This window comes from Oncorhynchus masou, chromosome 13 (genome assembly GCF_036934945.1).
Source record: "Oncorhynchus masou masou isolate Uvic2021 chromosome 13, UVic_Omas_1.1, whole genome shotgun sequence".
NCBI classification, from domain to species: Eukaryota; Metazoa; Chordata; class Actinopteri; order Salmoniformes; family Salmonidae; genus Oncorhynchus; species Oncorhynchus masou.
In genome coordinates, this window is record NC_088224.1 from 15,814,008 (window position 1) to 15,835,593 (window position 21,586).

At 40.1% G+C, this 21,586-nt stretch overlaps 1 protein-coding gene across 1 annotated transcript in view; it reads right to left on the bottom strand.

The window, feature by feature from the left end:
• Positions 1-21,586, bottom strand: part of LOC135551790 (cyclin-dependent kinase 6-like) — an 88,078-nt gene that overhangs the window by 55,540 nt on the left and 10,952 nt on the right. Inside the window, exon 4 of the mRNA XM_064983016.1 lies at positions 13,726-13,893. Within this exon, the coding sequence (XP_064839088.1) occupies positions 13,726-13,893 (168 nt within the window). The remainder of the gene's footprint in view (positions 1-13,725; positions 13,894-21,586) is intronic.

Consider the following 21,586-nt stretch of genomic DNA (forward strand, 5'->3'; position numbering starts at 1 on the left):
CTTCAAACGCCAAATTTCGAAGTTGCTCCCAAATCAATTGTTGTAGATTTTGACACCCTGGTGTTCTGCTCCTGCTCCGCATCATTCCGAATGGTTAAGTTAGGGTTTCTCAAAGGGGGGAACATTGTGGTTTTTGCCCTAGGCCTACAAAGCTGATTCAAATAATCAATTAATCATTAAGGTTTGGGATAGGGCTAAAACAAATATTAAAAATGAGTGTCTATCGCTGGGAATATGGTTAGGTTAAATTTATTTGCACCAAAGAAAATAAGTGATACACAACAATACAGATAAAAACGAATAATGAACATGCGACCTTCAGATCAGGAGTCATGGGATTCTGAATGGTTTAGGGTTAAGATAAGGGTTAAGATAAGGGTTAAGGTTTGGGATAGAGTTAAACATTAAGTTTAGGTGTTCATTCTGAATGGTTTAGGGTTAAGATAAGGGTTAAGATAAGGGTTAATGTTTGGGATAGAGTTAAACATTAAGTTTAGGTGTTCATTCTGAATGGTTTAGGGTTAAGATAAGGGTTAAGATAAGGGTTAAGGTTTGGGATAGAGTTAAACATTAAGTTTAGGTGTTCATTCTGAATGGTTTAGGGTTAAGATAAGGGTTAAGGTTTGGGATAGAGTTAAACGTTAAGTGTAGGTGTTCATTCTGAATGGTTAAGGGTTAAGGTTTGGGATAGAGTTAAACATTAAGTTTAGGTGTTCATTCTGAATGGTTAAGATAAGGGTTAAGGTTTGGGATAGAGTTAAACATTAAGTGTAGGTGTTCATTCTGAATGGTTAAGGGTTAAGGTTTGGGATAGAGTTAAACATTAAGTTTAGGTGTTCATTCTGAATGGTTAAGGGTTAAGGTTTGGGATAGAGTTAAACATTAAGTGTAGGTGTTCATTCTGAATGGTTACGATAAGGGTTAAGGTTTGGGATAGAGTTAAACATTAAGTGTAGGTGTTCATTCTGAATGGTTAAGATAAGGGTTAAGGTTTGGGATAGAGTTAAACATTAAGTTTAGGTGTTCATTCTGAATGGTTAAGGGTTAAGGTTTGGGATAGAGTTAAACATTAAGTGTAGGTGTTCATTCTGAATGGTTAAGATAAGGGTTAAGGTTTGGAATAGAGTTAAACATTAAGTGTAGGTGTTCATTCTGAATGGTTAAGATAATGTTTAACTCTATCCCAAACCTTAACCCTTATCTTAACCATTCAGAATGAACACCTAAACTTAATGTTTAACTCTATCCCAAACCTTAAACTTATCTTAACCATTCAGAATGAACACCTTCTAATGTTTAACTCTATCCCAAACCTTAACCCTTATCTTAACCATTCAGAATGAACACCTACACTAAATGTTTAACTCTATCCCAAACCTTAACCCTTAACCATTCAGAATGAACACCTACACTTAATGTTTAACTCTATCCCAAACCTTAAGTAACCATTCAGAATGAACACCTACACTTAATGTTTAACTCTATCCCAAACCTTAACCCTTAACCATTCAGAATGAACACCTACACTTAATGTTTAACTCTATCCCAAACCTTAACCCTTAAGTTTAGGTGTTCATTCTGAATGGTTAAGGGTTAAGGTTTGGGATAGAGTTAAACATTAAGTTTAGGTGTTCATTCTGAATGGTTTAGGGTTAAGGTTTGGGATAGAGTTAAACATTAAGTGTAGGTGTTCATTCTGAATGGTTAAGTGCTACCTTGTCCCGGACCTGCTGTTTTCGACTCTCTCTCTACCGCACCTGCTGTCTCTATCTCTGAATGATCGGCTATGAAAAGCCAACTGACATTTCCTGTTGCAACCTCTACAACCACTGTGATTAATATTATTTGACCCTGCTGGTCATCTATAAATGTTTGAACATCTTGGCCATGTACTCTTATAATCTCCAACCGGTACAGCCAGAAGAGGACTGGCCACCCCTCAGAGCCTGGTTCCTCTCTAGGTTTCTACCTTTCTAGGGAGTTTTTCCTAGCCACCGTGCTTCTACATCTGCATTGCTTGCTGTTTGGGGTTTTAGGCTGGGTTTCTGTACAGCACTTTGTGACAACGGCTGATGTAAAAAGGGCTTTATAAATCAAATTTGATTGATTGATTTGATTAAGTTAAGGGTTAAGGTTTGGGATAGAGTTAAACATCATGTTAAGGTGTTCATTCTGAATGGTTAAGTTAAGGGTTAAGGTTTGGGATAGAGTTAAACATCATGTTAAGGTGTTCATTCTGAATGGTTAAGTTAAGGGTTAAGGTTTGGGATAGAGTTAAACATCATGTTAAGGTGTTCATTCTGAATGGTTAAGTTAAGGGTTAAGGTTTGGGATAGAGTTAAACATCATGTTAAGGTGTTCATTCTGAATGGTTAAGTTAAGGGTTAAGGTTTGGGATAGAGTTAAACATCATGTTAAGGTGTTCATTCTGAATGGTTAAGTTAAGGGTTAAGGTTTGGGATAGGGTTAAACATCATGTTAAGGTGTTCATTCTGAATGGTTAAGTTAAGGGTTAAGGTTTGGGATAGAGTTAAACATCATGTTAAGGTGTTCATTCTGAATGGTTAAGTTAAGGGTTAAGGTTTGGGATAGAGTTAAACATCATGTTAAGGTGTTCATTCTGAATGGATAAGGGTTAAGGTTTGGGATAGAGTTAAACATCATGTTAAGGTGTTCATTCTGAATGGTTAAGTTAAGGGTTAAGGTTTGGGATAGAGTTAAACATCATGTTAAGGTGTTCATTCTGAATGGTTAAGTTAAGGGTTAAGGTTTGGGATAGAGTTAAACATCATGTTAAGGTGTTCATTCTGAATGGTTAAGTTAAGGGTTAAGGTTTGGGATAGAGTTAAACATCATGTTAAGGTGTTCATTCTGAATGGATAAGGGTTAAGGTTTGGGATAGAGTTAAACATCATGTTAAGGTGTTCATTCTGAATGGTTAAGTTAAGGGTTAAGGTTTGGGATAGAGTTAAACATCATGTTAAGGTGTTCATTCTGAATGGTTAAGTTAAGGGTTAAGGTTTGGGATAGAGTTAAACATCATGTTAAGGTGTTCATTCTGAATGGTTAAGTTAAGGGTTAAGGTTTGGGATAGGGTTAAACATCATGTTAAGGTGTTCATTCTGAATGGTTAAGTTAAGGGTTAAGGTTTGGGATAGAGTTAAACATCATGTTAAGGTGTTCATTCTGAATGGTTAAGTTAAGGGTTAAGGTTTGGGATAGAGTTAAACATCATGTTAAGGTGTTCATTCTGAATGGATAAGGGTTAAGGTTTGGGATAGAGTTAAACATCATGTTAAGGTGTTCATTCTGAATGGTTAAGTTAAGGGTTAAGGTTTGGGATAGAGTTAAACATCATGTTAAGGTGTTCATTCTGAATGGTTAAGTTAAGGGTTAAGGTTTGGGATAGAGTTAAACATCATGTTAAGGTGTTCATTCTGAATGGTTAAGTTAAGGGTTAAGGTTTGGGATAGAGTTAAACATCATGTTAAGGTGTTCATTCTGAATGGATAAGGGTTAAGGTTTGGGATAGAGTTAAACATCATGTTAAGGTGTTCATTCTGAATGGTTAAGTTAAGGGTTAAGGTTTGGGATAGAGTTAAACATCATGTTAAGGTGTTCATTCTGAATGGTTAAGTTAAGGGTTAAGGTTTGGGATAGAGTTAAACATCATGTTAAGGTGTTCATTCTGAATGGTTAAGTTAAGGGTTAAGGTTTGGGATAGAGTTAAACATCATGTTAAGGTGTTCATTCTGAATGGTTAAGTTAAGGGTTAAGGTTTGGGATAGAGTTAAACATCATGTTAAGGTGTTCATTCTGAATGGTTAAGTTAAGGGTTAAGGTTTGGGATAGAGTTAAACATCATGTTAAGGTGTTCATTCTGAATGGTTAAGTTAAGGGTTAAGGTTTGGGATAGAGTTAAACATCATGTTAAGGTGTTCATTCTGAATGGTTAAGTTAAGGGTTAAGGTTTGGGATAGAGTTAAACATCATGTTAAGGTGTTCATTCTGAATGGTTAAGTTAAGGGTTAAGGTTTGGGATAGAGTTAAACATCATGTTAAGGTGTTCATTCTGAATGGTTAAGTTAAGGGTTAAGGTTTGGGATAGAGTTAAACATCATGTTAAGGTGTTCATTCTGAATGGTTAAGTTAAGGGTTAAGGTTTGGGATAGAGTTAAACATCATGTTAAGGTGTTCATTCTGAATGGTTAAGTTAAGGGTTAAGGTTTGGGATAGAGTTAAACATCATGTTAAGGTGTTCATTCTGAATGGTTAAGATAAGGGTTAAGGTTTGGGATAGAGTTAAACATCATGTTAAGGTGTTCATTCTGAATGGTTAAGTTAAGGGTTAAGGTTTGGGATAGAGTTAAACATCATGTTAAGGTGTTCATTCTGAATGGTTAAGATAAGGGTTAAGGTTTGGGATAGAGTTAAACATCATGTTAAGGTGTTCATTCTGAATGGTTAAGTTAAGGGTTAAGGTTTGGGATAGAGTTAAACATCATGTTAAGGTGTTCATTCTGAATGGTTAAGTTAAGGGTTAAGGTTTGGGATAGAGTTAAACATCATGTTAAGGTGTTCATTCTGAATGGTTAAGTTAAGGGTTAAGGTTTGGGATAGAGTTAAACATCATGTTAAGGTGTTCATTCTGAATGGTTAAGTTAAGGGTTAAGGTTTGGGATAGAGTTAAACATCATGTTAAGGTGTTCATTCTGAATGGTTAAGTTAAGGGTTAAGGTTTGGGATAGAGTTAAACATCATGTTAAGGTGTTCATTCTGAATGGTTAAGTTAAGGGTTAAGGTTTGGGATAGAGTTAAACATCATGTTAAGGTGTTCATTCTGAATGGTTAAGTTAAGGGTTAAGGTTTGGGATAGAGTTAAACATCATGTTAAGGTGTTCATTCTGAATGGTTAAGTTAAGGGTTAAGGTTTGGGATAGAGTTAAACATCATGTTAAGGTGTTCATTCTGAATGGTTAAGTTAAGGGTTAAGGTTTGGGATAGAGTTAAACATCATGTTAAGGTGTTCATTCTGAATGGTTAAGTTAAGGGTTAAGGTTTGGGATAGAGTTAAACATCATGTTAAGGTGTTCATTCTGAATGGTTAAGTTAAGGGTTAAGGTTTGGGATAGAGTTAAACATCATGTTAAGGTGTTCATTCTGAATGGTTAAGTTAAGGGTTAAGGTTTGGGATAGAGTTAAACATCATGTTAAGGTGTTCATTCTGAATGGTTAAGTTAAGGGTTAAGGTTTGGGATAGAGTTAAACATCATGTTAAGGTGTTCATTCTGAATGGTTAAGTTAAGGGTTAAGGTTTGGGATAGAGTTAAACATCATGTTAAGGTGTTCATTCTGAATGGTTAAGTTAAGGGTTAAGGTTTGGGATAGAGTTAAACATCATGTTAAGGTGTTCATTCTGAATGGTTAAGTTAAGGGTTAAGGTTTGGGATAGAGTTAAACATCATGTTAAGGTGTTCATTCTGAATGGTTAAGTTAAGGGTTAAGGTTTGGGATAGAGTTAAACATCATGTTAAGGTGTTCATTCTGAATGGTTAAGTTAAGGGTTAAGGTTTGGGATAGAGTTAAACATCATGTTAAGGTGTTCATTCTGAATGGTTAAGATAAGGGTTAAGGTTTGGGATAGAGTTAAACATCATGTTAAGGTGTTCATTCTGAATGGTTGTTAAGGGTTAAGGTTTGGAATGGTTAAACATCATGTTAAGGTGTTCATTCTGAATGGGTTAAGGTTAAGGTTTGGGATAGAGTTAAACATCATGTTAAGGTGTTCATTCTGAATGGTTAAGTTAAGGGTTAAGGTTTGGGATAGAGTTAAACATCATGTTAAGGTGTTCATTCTGAATGGTTAAGTTAAGGGTTAAGGTTTGGGATAGAGTTAAACATCATGTTAAGGTGTTCATTCTGAATGGTTAAGTTAAGGGTTAAGGTTTGGGATAGAGTTAAACATCATGTTAAGGTGTTCATTCTGAATGGTTAAGTTAAGGGTTAAGGTTTGGGATAGAGTTAAACATCATGTTAAGGTGTTCATTCTGAATGGGTTAAGGGTTAGGTTTGGGAGGGTTAAACATCATGTTAAGGTGTTCATTCTGAATGGTTTTGGGAGGTTTGGGATAGAGTTAAACATCATGTTAAGGTGTTCATTCTGAATGGTTAAGTTAAGGGTTAAGGTTTGGGATAGAGTTAAACATCATGTTAAGGTGTTCATTCTGAATGGTTAAGTTAAGGGTTAAGGTTTGGGATAGAGTTAAACATCATGTTAAGGTGTTCATTCTGAATGGTTAAGTTAAGGGTTAAGGTTTGGGATAGAGTTAAACATCATGTTAAGGTGTTCATTCTGAATGGTTAAGTTAAGGGTTAAGGTTTGGGATAGGGTTAAACATCATGTTAAGGTGTTCATTCTGAATGGTTAAGTTAAGGGTTAAGGTTTGGGATAGAGTTAAACATCATGTTAAGGTGTTCATTCTGAATGGTTAAGTTAAGGGTTAAGGTTTGGGATAGAGTTAAACATCATGTTAAGGTGTTCATTCTGAATGGTTAAGATAAGGGTTAAGGTTTGGGATAGAGTTAAACATCATGTTAAGGTGTTCATTCTGAATGGTTAAGTTAAGGGTTAAGGTTTGGGATAGAGTTAAACATCATGTTAAGGTGTTCATTCTGAATGGTTAAGATAAGGGTTAAGGTTTGGGATAGAGTTAAACATCATGTTAAGGTGTTCATTCTGAATGGTTAAGTTAAGGGTTAAGGTTTGGGATAGAGTTAAACATCATGTTAAGGTGTTCATTCTGAATGGTTAAGTTAAGGGTTAAGGTTTGGGATAGAGTTAAACATCATGTTAAGGTGTTCATTCTGAATGGTTAAGTTAAGGGTTAAGGTTTGGGATAGAGTTAAACATCATGTTAAGGTGTTCATTCTGAATGGTTAAGTTAAGGGTTAAGGTTTGGGATAGAGTTAAACATCATGTTAAGGTGTTCATTCTGAATGGTTAAGTTAAGGGTTAAGGTTTGGGATAGAGTTAAACATCATGTTAAGGTGTTCATTCTGAATGGTTAAGTTAAGGGTTAAGGTTTGGGATAGAGTTAAACATCATGTTAAGGTGTTCATTCTGAATGGTTAAGTTAAGGGTTAAGGTTTGGGATAGAGTTAAACATCATGTTAAGGTGTTCATTCTGAATGGTTAAGTTAAGGGTTAAGGTTTGGGATAGAGTTAAACATCATGTTAAGGTGTTCATTCTGAATGGTTAAGTTAAGGGTTAAGGTTTGGGATAGAGTTAAACATCATGTTAAGGTGTTCATTCTGAATGGTTAAGTTAAGGGTTAAGGTTTGGGATAGAGTTAAACATCATGTTAAGGTGTTCATTCTGAATGGTTAAGTTAAGGGTTAAGGTTTGGGATAGAGTTAAACATCATGTTAAGGTGTTCATTCTGAATGGTTAAGTTAAGGGTTAAGGTTTGGGATAGAGTTAAACATCATGTTAAGGTGTTCATTCTGAATGGTTAAGTTAAGGGTTAAGGTTTGGGATAGAGTTAAACATCATGTTAAGGTGTTCATTCTGAATGGTTAAGTTAAGGGTTAAGGTTTGGGATAGAGTTAAACATCATGTTAAGGTGTTCATTCTGAATGGTTAAGTTAAGGGTTAAGGTTTGGGATAGAGTTAAACATCATGTTAAGGTGTTCATTCTGAATGGTTAAGTTAAGGGTTAAGGTTTGGGATAGAGTTAAACATCATGTTAAGGTGTTCATTCTGAATGGTTAAGATAAGGGTTAAGGTTTGGGATAGAGTTAAACATCATGTTAAGGTGTTCATTCTGAATGGTTAAGTTAAGGGTTAAGGTTTGGGATAGAGTTAAACATCATGTTAAGGTGTTCATTCTGAATGGTTAAGTTAAGGGTTAAGGTTTGGGATAGAGTTAAACATCATGTTAAGGTGTTCATTCTGAATGGTTAAGTTAAGGGTTAAGGTTTGGGATAGAGTTAAACATCATGTTAAGGTGTTCATTCTGAATGGTTAAGTTAAGGGTTAAGGTTTGGGATAGAGTTAAACATCATGTTAAGGTGTTCATTCTGAATGGTTAAGTTAAGGGTTAAGGTTTGGGATAGAGTTAAACATCATGTTAAGGTGTTCATTCTGAATGGTTAAGTTAAGGGTTAAGGTTTGGGATAGAGTTAAACATCATGTTAAGGTGTTCATTCTGAATGGTTAAGTTAAGGGTTAAGGTTTGGGATAGAGTTAAACATCATGTTAAGGTGTTCATTCTGAATGGTTAAGTTAAGGGTTAAGGTTTGGGATAGAGTTAAACATCATGTTAAGGTGTTCATTCTGAATGGTTAAGTTAAGGGTTAAGGTTTGGGATAGAGTTAAACATCATGTTAAGGTGTTCATTCTGAATGGTTAAGTTAAGGGTTAAGGTTTGGGATAGAGTTAAACATCATGTTAAGGTGTTCATTCTGAATGGTTAAGTTAAGGGTTAAGGTTTGGGATAGAGTTAAACATCATGTTAAGGTGTTCATTCTGAATGGTTAAGTTAAGGGTTAAGGTTTGGGATAGAGTTAAACATCATGTTAAGGTGTTCATTCTGAATGGTTAAGTTAAGGGTTAAGGTTTGGGATAGAGTTAAACATCATGTTAAGGTGTTCATTCTGAATGGTTAAGTTAAGGGTTAAGGTTTGGGATAGAGTTAAACATCATGTTAAGGTGTTCATTCTGAATGGTTAAGTTAAGGGTTAAGGTTTGGGATAGAGTTAAACATCATGTTAAGGTGTTCATTCTGAATGGTTAAGTTAAGGGTTAAGGTTTGGGATAGAGTTAAACATTAAGTTTAGGTGTTCATTCTGAATGGTTAAGTTAAGGGTTAAGGTTTGGGATAGAGTTAAACATCATGTTAAGGTGTTCATTCTGAATGGTTAAGTTAAGGGTTAAGGTTTGGGATAGAGTTAAACATCATGTTAAGGTGTTCATTCTGAATGGTTAAGTTAAGGGTTAAGGTTTGGGATAGAGTTAAACATCATGTTAAGGTGTTCATTCTGAATGGTTAAGTTAAGGGTTAAGGTTTGGGATAGAGTTAAACATTAAGTTTAGGTGTTCATTCTGAATGGTTAAGTTAAGGGTTAAGGTTTGGGATAGAGTTAAACATCATGTTAAGGTGTTCATTCTGAATGGTTAAGTTAAGGGTTAAGGTTTGGGATAGAGTTAAACATCATGTTAAGGTGTTCATTCTGAATGGTTAAGTTAAGGGTTAAGGTTTGGGATAGAGTTAAACATCATGTTAAGGTGTTCATTCTGAATGGTTAAGTTAAGGGTTAAGGTTTGGGATAGAGTTAAACATCATGTTAAGGTGTTCATTCTGAATGGTTAAGTTAAGGGTTAAGGTTTGGGATAGAGTTAAACATTAAGTTTAGGTGTTCATTCTGAATGGTTAAGTTAAGGGTTAAGGTTTGGGATAGAGTTAAACATCATGTTAAGGTGTTCATTCTGAATGGTTAAGTTAAGGGTTAAGGTTTGGGATAGAGTTAAACATCATGTTAAGGTGTTCATTCTGAATGGTTAAGTTAAGGGTTAAGGTTTGGGATAGAGTTAAACATCATGTTAAGGTGTTCATTCTGAATGGTTAAGTTAAGGGTTAAGGTTTGGGATAGAGTTAAACATCATGTTAAGGTGTTCATTCTGAATGGTTAAGTTAAGGGTTAAGGTTTGGGATAGAGTTAAACATCATGTTAAGGTGTTCATTCTGAATGGTTAAGTTAAGGGTTAAGGTTTGGGATAGGGTTAAAACAACAAGTGTCTACCACTGGGATTGAACATGTGACCTTCAGATCTGAAGTCACGGGCCAACACCCATCCGCCACCCCTGTCCAGGTAATATTGCTCACTGTTGCCCCTAGTGGGTAATTTTGAAGGCCTTTCCCGACGTCCTCAAGACAATTTCTAAGTCAACTTGGAGCGATCGGGCTGTGCAAGACAGTCCCACTTCAAAGCCTTGACGGACGAAAAGAAAGAGGAGGGGATCTCTGACTCAATCTCTCTCTGTCCCCCATAGCTCCCACCCTCTCTATCCATTTCATCCTTGTCACGTCCACTTCACTTCAGGGATTCTCTTCGGCCGTTCCTTTCGTTCTCACTTTACACCGTATCGTTTACTGTTCTTCTCTCTTGCCTGCCGACTGGTGCCCTTTCAGTGCCCGCTACATCACATTAGCCACTTTTCATCTGTCTCAGGAGAGCCTTCTCTCTCTCTCTCTCTCTCTCTGTCCTTCTGTAGCCTCATGTACCAATGTTTTATAGTCTCCCTTTCACCTCCCACTCAGGATACTTCTCTTCTCATTGGTCGACCAGCTCAGTAAAACATAGTCTGTATTCCAAATAACACCCTATTCACTATAGGTATATAGTGCAATATGGGCCTTATCAGCCCTGGTCAACGGTAGTGCACTATAAGGGGAATAGGGAGTCATTTGGGACTCAACCCACACATACAGTAAGTGGACGTTCACCCAATTGGTTAAAAAAAAGAGTGTTCTAAACGACAGAAAGAGGATAAGAAAATGAGATAAAGATGGACAGAGAAAGGGAAGGAGAGAAGAAGGGAGGAGGTGAAAGAGAGAGAGAGATTAGGTTTTCAGAGTAAGGGCCTGAATTCAGTCGTTTGTACCAGGTGAAATTATTTTGTTTTGGAGTCTATAAGGATTCCATAAAATGATGCTTTACATTCATACATCTCTTATCTAAATACCTGATATCAAAAGGAACAATAGCCTCACTGGGAATGTACCGCACACAGTCCAACTCCCAATACATAACTTGACTATCTGTCATCTACAGTAAATACCTGATAATAAAGAGCAGTCTGGCTGAATGAGACGTATCCTGATTGAGACTATGGAGTCTGGCTAGTGACACTGTAGGAAGAGGAATCAGTGTGGCTGTACATTATGGAGCAGTATGTGAAATACCTTCAGATTTTGGTTTGCCCTGTAAAACTAGAATAGTCCCAAAAGTGCCAACTGAGGAAAACATGTTATTTTAAGTATGTGAACTATGTATTTGACATGATATAGTCTATTCTATACCATAACGTTAAAGCAGGAACTTTTTGAGGGTTGTCATAAAAACGGAGCACAGTGTGTGTACTGGTATAAAAGAGATTATCCACCCTGAAAATTAAATGTGACGTGATACGTCATCAAGACAAGGTTCTCGTCACTGGATATAGGGGATAACAAACTCTCACATTTCATAATGCTTTTAAAACAATTACCTGCAGTCCAGATTGCCAAATAAGCCAATAGATGGTATGAGCAAACTTCTCCAGAACAAATCCATCTGTCTATATCATCACAACACAGTATATATTTTGTTCAAATGTCCCCAAAGTGCAGAGTGCGCCATCACATTAATATCCTTTCTTCCTTCAACTACCATGGCTCAAAACTGTGTTCACCTCTCCCTGCTTGCAGGCTCGCAGGGCCATTGAGCGTTGCCATTGCAACCTGATTCACACAGCTTTGTGCTAGAAACGAAATCTATACTACCAGGTTGAACATGGTGACATTGTAACTCCTAAACTGATAGTGAAGTTTGTTTTAGGGATTTACAACTACCTAACTATTTCACATGCTGATATTGACTTTGGTATTATTTGCGTGTAGTTATGTTTTCTTGATAGCTACCTAGCGAGCTAAACAGCTTTTCTAGAGAGAGCATTGCATTGTGGGTAGTCAAATTTTCACATATTGCTTACTAACTTATTATAACGACAAAATGCTATATTTTTTTCACAACAAAGATTGTTCTCACATATTTGCATTATTTATGTAAATCATAGGAATTTGTGGTTTTAAGTGGATTATTCCTTTAAGATGCTTGCCACAAGAGGTTTGTTTTTTAAACAACTAACTGACCGACGTCGGTTCAATTATTTGAAATATATATATTTTTTATGAGCTCAATACACACTTTCTCTAGAAAGAAATCAGATCACACCAAAACTGTGATATGTAGTAGGGAGTCGTAGTTTCCAATAGGCCAATATTCAACATAGTTTTGCGAAGAAAATGTGGTAATTAACTACAATGACCATAATCGGTGACAGCATCATGCAGTGGGGATGTTTTTCAGTGGCAGGGACTGGGAGACTAGTCAGGATTGAGGCAAAGATGAACGGAGCAAAGTACAGAGAGATCCTTGATGAAAACCTGCTCCAGAGCGCTCAAGACCTCAGACTGGGACGAAGGTTCACCTTCAAACAGGACAAAGACCCTAAGCATACAGCCAAGACAACACAGAGTGGCTTCGGGACAAGTCTCTGAATGTCCTTGAGTGGCCCAGACAGAGCCCGTGTGACAGTATAATTTTAAACCGTCCCCTCGCCATACCCAGGCACGAACCAGGGACCTTCTGCACACAACAACAGTCACCCTCGAAGCGTCGTTACCCATCGCTCCACAAAAGCCGCGGCCCTTGCAGAGCAAGCGGAACTACTACTTCAAGGTCTCAGAGCAAGTGACGTCACCGATTGAACCGCTATTTAGCGCGCACCGCTAACTAAGCTAGCCGTTTCACATCCGTTACACCCGGACTTGAACCCGATCAAACATTTCTGGAGAGACCTGAAAATAGCTGTAAAGCAACGCTCCCCATCCAACCTGACAGAGCTTGAGAGGATCTGCAAAAAAGAATGGGAGAAACTCTCCAAATACAGGTGTGCCAAGCTTGTAGCGTCATACCCAAGAAGACTCAAGGACGTAATCGCTTCCAAAAGGTGCTTCAACAAAGTATTGAGTAAAGGGTCTGAATACTTATGTAAATGTTATATTTTTAAAACATTTGCAAACATTTCTAGAATCCTGTTTTTGCTTTGTCAATATGGGGTAGAGTGTTGACTGATGCTCATATCTCCGCCCTAACAATGGGAGTCGTTGTCCCAAAGGCGAAAAGGCAGAAGCTAGGTCCAAAATAAGCCCATAGAAACACATTGGGTTATATTGGACATATTTTTGGGGGAGTGAAACCTCTCGCTTTGCCGCCTCCTCTCTGGTGTGGGGCAGACATGGAGAGGGAGAGAAGAGAGGAACGCGCTATCGAGACAGATAAAGAGCATTTGCTTTGCGAGGTACAGTATCTCTACCTGAAAATACATGATCTAATCTAAGTGATTGATAGTTGGTATTCAGTAGTCATAAAAGTATGCCATATTTACTTTGAAGAACTACTAAAACAGTGAATTTGTCAGACAACATAGGCAGCAGCTCTATAGAGATGAGATGATGACTTGGAATGAAATAATAAAGTCATCATATATAACAAATATATAATATACAAAACAACTGAAATATTTGATTAAAGTAATGTGAATAAACAATGGTTAATAAGTGATAAGCAGTAATGTGCTGTCACTATTACATGTTTTATTCATAACGCATAGCGCATTTCATGCTAAAAAATATATTGAACCGAAACTGAAAAATGTGATTATTTAAAAAAAAAAGTTTAACTGAAACCGAATCAACCTCAAAAAGCTCTAATCGCTCAGCACTAATATCCTGGTCAGGCATAGTCTCTACTCAGTACATAATCTATATTGGCTGATATAAGAGTTTATGTTCTAGTTTATAACAGTAAGGTTCTCACTACAGAGGTCAGTTCCATCTGAAATGTGTATATTATCTGTGTTATAACAGTTTATAACAGGTTTATAACAGTAAGGTCTCACCACAGAGGTCAGGGCCATCTGAAAGCTGTATATCCTGGCGAGGCCAAAATCGGCCAGTTTGATCTGTCCTCCACTGGTGACCAAAATGTTCTGGGGTTTCAGGTCCCGGTGAACCACACGGTGTGAGTGCAGGAAGTCCAGTCCCTGCAGCAGCTGGTACATCATATCCTGTTAGGACAACACACATGGGCACTCAGACACAGTCTTAACAGGTACAACATGACACATGGACACTGACACAGTCTTAACAGGTAAAACATGGACACTGACACAGTCTTAACAGGTATAACATGACACATGGACACTGACACAGTCTTAACAGGTATAACATGACACATGGACACACACAGTCTTAACAGGTAAAACATGGACACTGACACAGTCTTAACAGGTATAACATGACACATGGACACTGACACAGTCTTAACAGGTATAACATGGACACAGACACAGTCTTAACAGGTATAACATGACACATGGACACTGACACAGTCTTAACAGGTATAACATGGACACAGACACAGTCTTAACAGGTATAACATGACACATGGACACTGACACAGTCTTAACAGGTATAACATGGACACTGACACAGTCTTAACAGGTAAAACATGGACACTGACACAGTCTTAACAGGTATAACATGACACATGGACACAGACAGTCTTAACAGGTATAACATGACACATGGACACAGACACAGTCTTAACAGGTATAACATGGACACAGACACAGTCTTAACAGGTATAACATGACACATGGACACTGACAGTCTTAACAGGTATAACATGACACATGGACACAGACACAGTCTTAACAGGTATAACATGACACATGGACACTGACAGTCTTAACAGGTATAACATGACACATGGACACAGACACAGTCTTAACAGGTATAACATGACACATGGACACAGACAGTCTTAACAGGTAAAACATGACACATGGACACAGACAGTCTTAACAGGTAAAACATGGACACAGACACAGTCTTAACAGGTAAAACATGGACACTGACACAGTCTTAACAGGTAAAACATGACACATGGACACAGTCTTAACAGGTAAAACATGGACACTGACACAGTCTTAACAGGTATAACATGACACATGGACACAGACACAGTCTTAACAGGTATAACATGACACATGGACACAGACAGTCTTAACAGGTAAAACATGACACATGGACACAGTCTTAACAGGTATAACATGACACATGGACACAGACAGTCTTAACAGGTATAACATGACACATGGACACTGACAGTTTGTCATGATTCTACGGATACAAGACACATGGACACTGAAAAAAGACACCTGATATCCTTGACATAGAGGGTTCAAAAGTACTAAAACAAAAGGTCATTTTTAAAATCTGTGTTTTGGTTGCTGCACATTGGTGTTGGATGGTTCCCCCAATACTAATGCAGTTTGTTATCTTCATCATCGTGTGTGTACAGTATGCACATCACTGTAATCTGTAAGGTAACGATAGTAAGAAACATTGTTTATTTCTCTTCTAAATCAGCCAACGTGTCTCAGAACACTGAAAACCTAAATGAAAAGTCCCACAGAGTGAAGTGAAATCACTGAGGCCATGCATGCGGTGCAGCAGCTTGTCGACGAGGAAGAAAAGAGAACGTATCCCTTTAAATCCCAAGTGTGGCAGATGTTGATAACGGACACAAATTGTGGAGGGAGAGCAGAGCAGGAAATACACGTTGCTGTGAGGGTGTAGTTCTGATCTTTGGGCCCTGGTCCAAAAGTAGTGCACTACATAGGGAATAGGGTGCCGTTTGGGTACACCCTTGATCTGTTGGTGGTGGGCCTGTAATCTGCCTCCCTCCCTCTCTCTCTTCCTGCATCTGGCTGGACTGGAGCTGAGGTGGATTGTTCATTGAAGATCCACTCTTTCTAGCTGCAGCCAGGAACGGCCCCACAGTGGCCCTAATGCCCACAAGCACTCAGTTCAGGGAGAGAGAAATAAAGGTAAAACGAGAGAGAAAGAAAGAGCCTGAGAGGAGGGCTAAACTGAAGGAAGAGTCTGAGAGGAGGTCTAAACTGAAGGAAGAGTCTGAGAGGAGGGCTAAACTGAAGGAAGAGTCTGAGAGGAGGGCTAAACTGAAGGAAGAGCCTGAGAGGAGGGCTAAACTGAAGAAAGAGTCTGAGAGGAGGGCTAAACTGAAGGAAGAGTCTGAGAGGAGGGCTAAACTGAAGAAAGAGTCTGAGAGGAGGGCTAAACTGAAGGAAGAGCCTGAGAGGAGGGCTAAACTGAAGGAAGAGTCTGAGAGGAGGTCTAAACTGAAGAAAGAGTCTGAGAGGAGGTCTAAACTGAAGAAAGAGCCTGAGAGGAGGGCTAAACTGAAGAAAGAGCCTGAGAGGAGGGCTAAACTGAAGGAAGAGTCTGAGGGGCTAAACTGAAGGAAGAGTCTGAGAAACTAAACTGAAGGAAGAGTCTGAGAGGAGGGCTAAACTGAAGAAAGAGTCTGAGAGGAGGTCTAAACTGAAGGAAGAGTCTGAGAGGAGGGCTAAACTGAAGGAAGAGTCTGAGAGGAGGGCTAAACTGAAGGAAGAGTCTGAGAGAAGGGCTAAACTGAAGAAAGAGTCTGAGAGAAGGGCTAAACTGAAATGGCTCAACGGCCCACTCTCTGGTGGAACTTGCACAACAACATAAGGACTGAACGAACTGATGGTGATAGCGGAGGTGGGGGCTGTTTGAGTGATAGAGACAGAGAGATGGGGGAAGATTAAAAAAGAAACACAGGGAAAGAAAAAGAGAGAGAAAGAGGGACTCTCTCTCCCAGTCTCGACATGAATCGGCCTACTGCTGGGGTTGCAGCAGGCAGCGGTGCCCCCCCCGAAACCCGTCGCCAAGACCTCACAAGTGACATGGACCTGGGCCTGGGGAGGGGCTCCATTCTCTGACCCTAGCAGCTGGTGAGTGATTAAAAGAGGTGAAACAATGGTCTGCACACTCAAGCAGAAAACATTTTCAAATGGGCGGCGCTGGCCAGGGCTAAGGGGAGGGGACAGGAGCCTCTGCACGGAATAGAGAACAGACAGGGCAGAGGGAATGTGTGTGTGTGGCTGTGTGTGTGTCTGTGTGTGTGCACGTGCGGTGTGTGTGTGTGCGGTGTGTTTGTGTGCGGTGTGTGTGTGCGGTGTGTGTGTGCGGTGTGTGTGTGTGCGGTGTGTGTGTGCATGCGTAAGCAGTGTGTCTGAGGGTCCCTTGTGCAGGTCAGCCAGAGAGCGTAAACAGGCCTTCTTTTTTTGCATCTCCGTCCACCCGTAACCTAGGAGGCCAACAGACAGCGGCAGAGGCAGTTATTTAGGGAGTTGATACAATGGCATCACCCCCATGAGTTCCTCTCTGTTTGCTTTAAATGGCCATTTGCAACATGTTTCCTTTCAACAGCATTTCCTACAAAACCCCAATTATCTCAGAAGTGTGACTTGAGGACAAACATACAAACAACAAGGCCCCCATGGCGCTTCATCTCCCCTCCCTGCTTCTGTTCATTCCTATAACAGTCATTCAGTAGTAGATGATACAGGTGAAGATGAATGACAAGCCGTTGCTTGTCAAGTGTTAATAGATTTTAGTTGTTAATAACAATGAATAGTTTGTAGGGCTGGGGATAATGTCAAACTATCAGACTGACATTAATATCTCGTCTCCAGTCTGCAGATGGTATGAGAAAACACCTGACCTTTTGCCACCCAATGTGACAGGAGGTGACACAGAGCAACGAGTTGCCCAACTGTCTGTGACAGCACCTCGACCAGAGATAGCGAGCTAGGAAACACAACGCAAGCGATACCCAAGAATAAAAATTAAAAAGAGCCTAGAGAAAAAGCAGTGAAAACATGGCATCCCCTAGTGCAGTCCCTGTTGTCATGCTAATAAGCAAGATGCGGTCATATTGTTTTTTGTAACCGTGTCACAATACAGGACATCTGCCAGTTAGTGTAATGCTTCATTAACCAGGCTTTTATAGGGCCAGGCCTGAAGACGCGGAAGGACGGGGGATCTGGGGGTGGAGGAGGGGTTAGAGGGGCACGAAGCCCAGAGTTAGCCCAGCCGCACTCCCCAATGTTGGGGGAGGCTGCGGGACAGAGACCGGCTGCTTCATGTCCTTCCAGCTCATTTGATTCCCGGAGCCTCTTTGATCAATTACCATACGGTGGGTCTTACTGTAGGTCTGAAAGGGGGCAGTTGGGGGTGGGGGTCTGCAATCTGGTGTCCTCTGGTCTGGAGGAGTGTTACTGTGCAGTGTCCACTGTCATGGAAATAAAAGGGACGGTGCCACTGTCATCTTGTACTTGATCGTTTTCCATTGTCCCTCATCGCTCCAGCTGCTGTTTGGATGTTGAAAATTAAAATCAAATCAAATTTTATTTGTCACATACAAATGGTGAGCAGATGTTAATGTGAATGTAGCGAAATGCTTGTGCTTCTAGTTCCGACAGTGCAGTAATAACCAACGAGTAATCTAACCTAACAATTCCAAAACTACTACCTTATATACACAAGTGTAAAATGAGAAAGAATATGTACATAAAGATATATGAATGATTGATGGTACAGAACGGCATAGGCAAGATGCAGTAGATGGTATCGAGTACAGTACATATATACTGTATGAGATGAGTAATGTATGTAAACATATAAAAGTGGCATAGTTTAAAGTGGCTAGTGATACATGTATTACATAAAGATGGTAAGATGCAGTAGATGGTATAGTACAGTATACATATGAGATGAGTAATGTAGGGTACGTAAACATTATATTAAGTGGCATTGTTTAAAGTGGCAGGTGATAAATTTTTTACATCAATTTCTCCATTATTAAAGTGGCTGGAGTTGAGTCAGTATGTTGGCAGTAGCCACTCAATGTTAGTGGTGGCTGTTTAACAGTCTGATGGCCTTGAGATATAAGCTGTTTTTCAGTCTCTTGGCCCCTGCTTTGATGCACCTGTACTGACCTCACCTTCTGGTGAACAGGCAGTGGCTCGGGTGGTTGTTGTCCTTGATGATCTTTATGGCCTTCCAGTGATATCGGGTGGTGTAGGTGTCCTGGAGGGCAGGTATTTTGCCCCCGGTGATGCGTTGTGCAGACCTCACTACCCTCTGGAGAGCCTTACAGTTGTGGGCGGAGCAGTTGCCGTACCAGGCGGTGATACAGCCCGACAGGATGCTCTCGGTTGTGCATCTGTAAAAGTTTGTGAGTGCTTTTGGTGACAAGCTAAATTTCTTCAGCCTCCTGAGGTTGAAGAGGCGCTGCTGCGCCTTCTTCACGATGCTGTCTGTGTGAGTGGACCAATTCAGTTTGTCCGTGATGTGTATGCAAAGGAACTTAAAACTTACTACTCTCTCCACTACTGTCCCGTCGATGTGGATAGGGGGGTGCTCCCTCTGCTGTTTCCTGAAGTCCACAATCATCTCCTTTGTTTTGTTGACATTGAGTGTAAGGTTATTTCCCTGACACCACACCCCGAGGGCCCTCACCTCCTCCCTGTAGGCCGTCTCGTTGTTGTTGGTAATCAAGCCTACCACTGTAGTGTCGTTCGCAAACTTGATGATTGAGTTGGAGGCGTGCATGGCCACGTAGTCGTGGGTGAACAGGGAGTACAGGAGAGGGCTCAGAACGCACCCTTGTGGGGCCCCAGTGTTGAGGATCAGCGGGGTGGAGATGTTGTTACCTACCCTCACCACCTGGGGGCGGCCCTTCAGGAAGACCAGTACCCAGTTGCACAGGGCTTGGACCAGACCCATGGTCTCGAGCTTGATGACGAGTTTGGAGGGTACTATGGTGTTAAATGCTGAGCTGTAGTCGATGAACAACACACTCACATAGGTATTCCTCTTGTCCAGATGGGTTAGGGCAGTGTGCAGTGTGGTTGCGATTGCATCGTCTGTGGACCTATTGGGGCGTTAAGCAAATTGGAGTGGGTCTACGGTGTCAGGTAGGGTGGAGGTGATATGGTCCTTGACTAGTCTCTCAAAGCACTTCATGATGATGGAAGTGAGTGCTACAGGGCGGTAGTCGTTTAGCTCAGTTACCTTAGCTTTCTTGGGAACAGGAACAATGGTGGCCCTCATGAAGCATGCGGGAACAGCAGACTGGGAAAAGGATTGATTGAATATGTCCGTAAACACACCAGCCAGCTGGTCTGCACATGCTCGGAAGACGCAGCTGGGGATCCCGTCTGGGCCTGCAGCCTTGCGAGGGTTTACACGTTTAAATGTTTTACTCACGTCGGCTGCAGTGAAGGAGAGTCCGCAGGTTTTGGTAGCGGGCTGTGTCAGTGGCACTGTATTGTCCTCAAGCGAGCAAAGAAGTTGTTTAGTCTGTCTGGGAGCAAGACATCCTGGTCCGCGACGGGGCTGATTTTCTTTTTGTAATCCGTGATTGACGGATTTTGCACGAATGCTGCCATCAATCCACGGTTTCTGGTTTGGGAATGTTTTAATGGTTGCTGTGGGTACGACATCGCCGATGCACTTGCTAATAAACTCGCTCACCGAATCAGCGTATTCTTCAATGTTGTTGTTTGACGCAAAGCGGAACCTATCCCAGTCCACGTGATCGAAGCAATCTTGAAGCGTGGAATCAGATTGGTCGGACCAGCGTTGAACAGACCTGAGCACGGGAGCTTCCTGTTTTAGTCTCTGTCTATAGGCTGGGAGCAACAAAATGGAGTCGTGGTCAGCTTTTCCGAAAGGAAATGGAATGATCTCTCTCCCGCTCAAAAAGTGGTCTTCGATGCTTGCTTTCAAATCAAATCAAATTTGATTAGTCACATGCGCTGAATACAACAGGCTTACTTATGAGCCCCTAACTGATAGTGCAGTTTCAAAAAATACGGATAAGAATAAGAGGTAAAAGTAACAAGTAATTAAAGAGCAGCAGTAAAAAAAATAACAATATATACAGGGGGGTGCCGGTACAGAGTCAATGTGCGGGGGCACCGGTTAGTTGAGGTAGTATGAACAGTTGAAATCAGAAGTTTACATATGCTTAGGTTGGAGTCATTAAAACTTGTTTTTCAACCACTCCACAAATTTCTTGTTAACAAACTACAGTTTTGGCAAGTCGGGTAGGACATTACTTTGTGCATTACACAAGTAATTTTCCAACAATTGTTTTCAGACAGATTATGGGTCTTCCAAATGGACAATGACCCCAAGCATACTTCCAAAGTTGTGGCAAAATGGCTTAATGACAACAAAGTCAACGTATTGGAGTGGCCATCACAAAGCCCGGACCTCAATCCTATAGAAAATGTGTGGGCAGAACTGAGCAAGGAGGCCTACAAACCTGACTCAGTTACACCAGCTCTATCAGGATGAATGGGCAAAAAGTCACCCAATGTATTGTGGGAAGCTTGCGGAAGGCTACCCGAAACGCTTGACCCCAGTTAAACAATTTAAAGGCAATGCTACCAAATACTAATTGAGTGTATGTAAACTTCTGACCCACTGGAAATGTGATGAAAGAAATAAAAGTTGAAATAAATTATTTTCTCTACTATTATTCTGGCATTTCACATTCTTAAATTAAAGTGGTGATCCTAACAGACCTAAGACAGGGAATTTTTACTAGGATTAAAAGCCAGGAATTGTGAAAAAGTTTAAATGTATTTGGCTAAGGTGAGGTTAATAAATAGAGAGAGACTAACTGTCGAGAGGGAAAGAGGTTAATAAATAGAGAGAGAGACTAACTGTCGAGAGGGAAAGAATTTGCCAACACTTCCGCTTCCTACCGTTTGCAGATACTGGGTCTGTGTTTCAAATGGCACCCTATTCCCTACATAGTGCATATGCCCTGGTCAAAAGTAGTGCACTATACAG